A 6,162-nucleotide genomic window follows, 5' to 3' on the forward strand; every position below is an offset into this window, starting at 1 on the left:
AGAAAATAACTACATGTATACATATTGAAATAAAAGATACACATATATTAAAAAAATACATATATTTATATATAAATATATTAAATAATACATATATTTATATACTAACATAAAAACATAGTCGAATCTCCATAACATGAATCAAAGACATTATTGCGCTAAAATTAGGTCGTTGTCCGGAAACAACGCATTGTAAAGCTCGAATACGGTGTCAAATGAGTAAGAGCCGCTGCATCGGTATCCGAATATAGTGTTAAATGAGTAAGGGTTCCCACGTTTTCGTGAACGAATAAAGGTAAATAAGCTTGTTCAAATTTAGATGATTCGAATTACTCTTACTTTTACTAGTTCAAATTAACTTAATTCAAATTATATTAAAGTATATTTTTGAGTGATCATATCACATTTTTAGCATGGGTAGAATCATATAAAATCTTCTTTCATTTGGTTTAATTTAGTTTTTTACCCTAAAATTTATTAACAAAAGCACACAAATTTTTTGGATTAGTTTAGACCTAGAGTATATGTAATCGAATTCAGTTAACTACATTAAAAATATCAAGGATATATTCACTATTCAGACAATGTCACATTATAGTACGTATGTAGACATTTTTTTATATATATTTGAGCGGGGGATCTTGTATTAAGCTTTCTTGTATTGAAATGTTGTTTCAATTCATATATCATTATTCATCCCCAATAGTGTATATCAACAAACTATTTAATGGTTGATGATAAATAGGTCTACATAATATCTAGTAAAAAATAGTACAAACTTTCCAAAGAGAATAACATTCTACTTTTTCAAGAACAAACTGAATGAATAGGAAAAATCATGGACATATATAGTATAGAGTATATACTACTATTTTTTAGGAAAAGTCTAGGGGGCAGCAACTTTGTTCAATTCTAACCAGTATGTAACCAGCAAAGAAAAGTGAGCTATTGAATGAAATTTCACATCAATTTCACACCATTAAAACTATCATTGATGGCTATTTGATGACTATAAATCACAAAAATTACTGACCCCTAGCATTCTTCCTATTTTTTATTCCTTCCCCCCTGACTGAGACCAGGTCTTGTAGATTAAGTAATACGCAAAATTAAAAGGACAAATTTTAATTGGTTAATTAAACTAACTAATGATATTTCATTTCTGCGGCTAAATCACGTTTCATTTGCTGGATAAAAAAGCTGGTAAAAGAAAAGGAAAAGACTAAGAAAGAAGCGCGAACTCGCTTAGAAATTGGTTAGTTATATAAACGCGCCAACGACGTCGTTGAAGCTCGTCTAATCCATAAATCCAGTGGCCAATGGGGCGCGGCCGCGCGGGATCGAAACCGCCAACACTAACTAAAAAGAATTAAAGAACCGCTATACATCAACGGTCACTAATGCTTTACCTTTAGCGCGTGGAGATCAAACGCACGCTCCGAAACCGTTGATTCGTGAACCGAAAATTCTCGAATCACCTAGACTTCTGAAGAATCATCCAGTAAACCCCAAAAAAGGAAAAAGTAAAATATTTTTGTTGAAACCCCACACCCAACTCCTCCACATCGGGCGGTCAAATTTTTAGATCCAACGGTTCACACTTAAAGGTCCGAACCTTCGAGAATTCGAATTCTTTTCTTTATAACGAAGACCCTCTTCCCTCTCTGTTTCTCAGTTTAGCTTCAAAACACACGAAAAAAAAAAAATTTTAACTGTAATTCTCGTTTGTGTTTAGCGTTCGGCGTTTGGAATCTATATTGTGTGAGATTATGGCTGGAAAAGGCGAAGGTCCGGCGATTGGAATCGATCTGGGAACGACGTACTCATGCGTCGGTGTTTGGCAGCATGATCGTGTTGAGATCATAGCCAACGATCAGGGTAACAGGACAACACCTTCCTATGTGGCTTTCACTGACACGGAGCGGTTGATTGGAGATGCCGCCAAGAACCAGGTGGCCATGAACCCTACCAACACCGTCTTCGGTGAGTATTCTTCTTTTCAGTTCTTTCTTTCATCTTGATTCCATCTAGTTTTGCTCTGTTACAGTGATTTTGCGATTTGTAGCGTTCATAATTTGATTTTTTAAAATCAATATTTGGTTAGTGCTGTGTTTGTGCTAGTAGTTGTTAATTTTGAGAGGAGCTGGTAACTTATTGTTTATCAAGGTACGAGACAGAAGAAAATTGGTGATTTGTTTTCAGCTATAGAATTTTTGTGCGCGCGCATAGATATATATAATGATAGAGGAATTTTTACTAATATGCGCGAGAAATAGGATCTTAGTATTATTATCACCTGGCTTGAGTAGAGTATTGTTGAGCTAAGTTATTTCCACACGTGCAGTTAAGTCGTTAGAGTTTGCTATTAGTTAGTTATCAGTTAGTTGGTTATCTCAGAGTTAGTTATTAGCCAGTGTGCATGTATGACAACAATTCTTGCCATTTCTCAGGAACTGAGTCACCATTCCAATTTCTTTTCTCTCTGCTCTCCCTTCTCACAATTCTCTCACAAAAATCTTTATCATGATTCATGCAATTAAGTTAGTCACCTTCTTAATGGAAAATTGTATTTGCTGATTTGGATTTGCCACGGGTGCAGATGCGAAGCGTTTGATTGGAAGAAGATTTAGCGATGCATCGGTGCAGAGCGACATGAAACTGTGGCCGTTCAAGGTGATTCCAGGTCCAGGCGACAAGCCCATGATCGTGGTGAACTACAAGGGAGAGGAAAAGCAATTCTCAGCTGAGGAAATCTCCTCCATGGTTCTCATGAAGATGAAGGAGATTGCAGAAGCTTACCTAGGCTCCACCATCAAGAATGCCGTGGTCACTGTCCCTGCTTACTTCAATGACTCCCAACGTCAAGCTACAAAAGATGCCGGCGTCATCTCTGGCCTCAATGTCATGCGTATCATCAATGAGCCTACTGCTGCCGCCATTGCTTATGGCCTCGACAAGAAAGCTGGAAGCAGCGGCGAGAAGAATGTTTTAATCTTTGATCTTGGTGGCGGTACTTTTGATGTTTCGTTGCTTACAATTGAAGAGGGTATTTTTGAGGTTAAGGCTACAGCTGGAGATACTCACTTGGGTGGTGAGGATTTTGATAACAGGATGGTGAACCATTTTGTCCAAGAGTTCAAGAGAAAGAACAAGAAAGACATTAGTGGGAATGCCAGGGCTCTTAGGAGATTGAGAACTGCTTGTGAGAGGGCAAAGAGGACACTTTCTTCCACTGCCCAAACTACCATTGAGATTGATTCTTTGTACGAGGGTATTGATTTTTACACCACCATCACCCGTGCTAGGTTTGAGGAGCTGAACATGGATCTCTTCAGGAAGTGCATGGAACCTGTTGAGAAGTGTCTGAGGGATGCTAAGATGGATAAGAGTAGCGTCCATGATGTTGTTCTTGTGGGTGGCTCTACTAGAATTCCGAAAGTTCAGCAATTGTTGCAGGACTTCTTCAACGGGAAGGAGCTTTGCAAGAGCATCAACCCAGATGAGGCCGTTGCATATGGTGCTGCCGTTCAGGCTGCCATTCTCAGTGGCGAAGGCAACGAGAAAGTGCAGGATCTCTTGTTGTTGGATGTCACCCCTCTCTCCCTTGGTTTAGAGACTGCAGGAGGTGTCATGACGGTGTTAATTCCCAGGAACACCACCATTCCCACCAAGAAGGAACAGGTGTTCTCAACTTACTCTGATAACCAACCTGGTGTTCTGATTCAGGTTTACGAGGGTGAAAGAACAAGGACCCGTGATAACAATTTGCTTGGCAAGTTTGAGTTGTCTGGTATACCTCCTGCTCCTAGGGGTGTCCCACAGATTAACGTCTGCTTTGACATCGATGCCAATGGCATTCTGAATGTGTCTGCGGAGGACAAGACTACCGGGCAGAAGAATAAGATCACAATTACAAATGACAAGGGTAGGCTATCCAAGGAAGAGATTGAGAAGATGGTGCAGGAAGCAGAGAAGTACAAGGCAGAGGATGAGGAACACAAGAAGAAAGTGGAGGCCAAGAATGCGCTAGAGAATTATGCCTACAACATGAGGAACACTATCAAAGATGACAAGATTGCTTCCAAGCTTTCTGCTGATGACAAGAAGAAAATTGAAGATGCAGTTGAGGAAGCTATCCAGTGGCTCGAAGGAAACCAACTTGCTGAGGCTGATGAGTTTGAGGACAAGATGAAGGAGTTGGAGAACCTTTGCAACCCCATCATTGCTAGGATGTACCAAGGTGCCGGAGGTGAACCTGGTGGTTCTATGGATGAGGATGGTCCTGCCGCGGGCAGCGGAAGCGGCGCAGGCCCCAAAATTGAGGAAGTCGATTAAGCAACAAACACTGCCATGGTGGTCCTGGATTTTGTCAAAAGACTTTTTTGGTGTTTATTACATTGATGTTTATGTTTGTGTTTTAAAAATTTGAGACTTACTTTTCTGAAGTCTAGTAGTGTACTATTTACTTTTTTATTTGATGAATATAATATAGTGTTTTTCGGTTTATCCGAATATGTCCGTGATGTTTCGGTTTTCACAATTTTCTCCAAATTGGGCAAAGACGTATGAACGTATATTTCATGGACTTTTGGTGACAGTTATGTATGACATTTCGAACAAGTATACGATGCTTCAAATACGAATCTAACGTGTATTTTGGGTCTTAATACGATGGCAACTGTTTTGAATAAAGATGCCATTAGGAATACAGTAGTTTCTGGTCAACCAAAAAATTTAGGGCTTTTGGTTTTTGGTCATATCATACATCAAGAATCTGGGTTTAAATTAGGCTATACCATTTTCCCATTTGGTGCCAAAATATTTGCATGTCCTTCATTGAAGAAAGCTAGCGCTGGACTGTTGATTGAGGTTGGACTCGGCCCTTTGTGATTTTGGTTGATTGGTTGTTCTTTATTTGTGGACTAAGGTCTTGTTTTTTTTCTTAAAATTTTTTAAAAATTCTAAGAACACATTTAAATTTTATTTTTGTTCATATTCTGGTTCAAGTAATAAGTTAAGCCCAAACTAAGTTAAGAGGCCCAATCCAAAAAGTTAACCTTCATTGTTCAGAGCTCCTTAAAGAGGTCGGAGTCAACGCCAGATTGTAGCCAACATTTATCTAAGTGAATAACTGCCTCTTAAAATCTTTCACCTACTTTTAGAAGAGATATTTCAACAACATTAAAATAAAGGGATTGTTATCTACCATCAAAAGTAAAACTACTTCAATGATGGTTAGTGGTTCATCATCTACAAATACACTGACATACTTAGGTAAAACTAAGTTCTAATATATTTAAAACTTGCTTACTCGCTTGCTAACTTAGGTATCGGAGTGTCTTTGCAGGTACCATTTCTCATTCTTTCATATACCCAACTCGGATGGCGATTTTCAGACGTAAAGCAAGTCGGAGACCACCTTCTTTTGGCATTTGGGCCTCTCATCCAAGTCCAACCATCCGGTTCTAGGTAAGTTTCGGAACAATTTTATTTTAAAAATTTTCGATTTGTGTTAAATATATTTTTAATAGTTAAATTTTTAGAAGGTTTAAGACTAATTTCATAATGCATGACAGTTATGTCAATGTTTTATTTGCTTGCGTTAAAAAGTTTTGTGAAATTGTTAATTTTTTTTAAAATTAATTGTAAGGAGTATTTTCGATGTAAATTAAAATATTTGATAAATTTCAGCATCAAAGATTAAAGGTATATATTTTATTATTATTATTTTATATAGCCCTTGTTGGTTTCTCTTTCACTTTATCTTACTGTTGGATCCAAATGTCTCTGCGGGGATCCAACAAGCTCTATTTTAAGATTTAATGTACGAAACTTTTCTTTATTGATTAATCATTATATCCTGGTTTGCCGTTTCTTGATCAGCGAATTACCTTTATCTTTTTCATTTTTTCTGAGACAAGAGATAAAAGTGTAATAATGCTCATGTTAGTAGTCACTATATCAACAGTTCTGGACGTGTAACGACTATTTGACTACACGATCGACTCGCCCGCGAAGGGAACCTTTTTAAATTAGGACTCAGTTCTTGCCAAGAACTTAATTTCTCATCATGGATTAAGCTAAACAGTTTAGTTGTGACTATGAACATAAAGAGAAATAATATAATAGTCAAAATATGATTTTTGTTACATGACTAGAAAG

General features: G+C 37.6%; 1 protein-coding gene across 1 annotated transcript; it reads left to right on the plus strand.

Annotated features, from left to right (window-relative positions):
• Positions 1,648 to 4,512, plus strand: LOC107629112 (heat shock cognate 70 kDa protein 2). The gene is made up of 2 exons (XM_016331813.2): positions 1,648 to 1,983; positions 2,600 to 4,512. Exons 1-2 carry the CDS (start codon positions 1,770 to 1,772, stop codon positions 4,333 to 4,335), a joined length of 1,950 nt encoding a protein of 649 aa, XP_016187299.1. The 5' UTR covers positions 1,648 to 1,769; the 3' UTR covers positions 4,336 to 4,512.

Source organism: Arachis ipaensis, chromosome B03, assembly GCF_000816755.2.
Source record: "Arachis ipaensis cultivar K30076 chromosome B03, Araip1.1, whole genome shotgun sequence".
Lineage (NCBI taxonomy): Eukaryota > Viridiplantae > Streptophyta > Magnoliopsida > Fabales > Fabaceae > Arachis > Arachis ipaensis.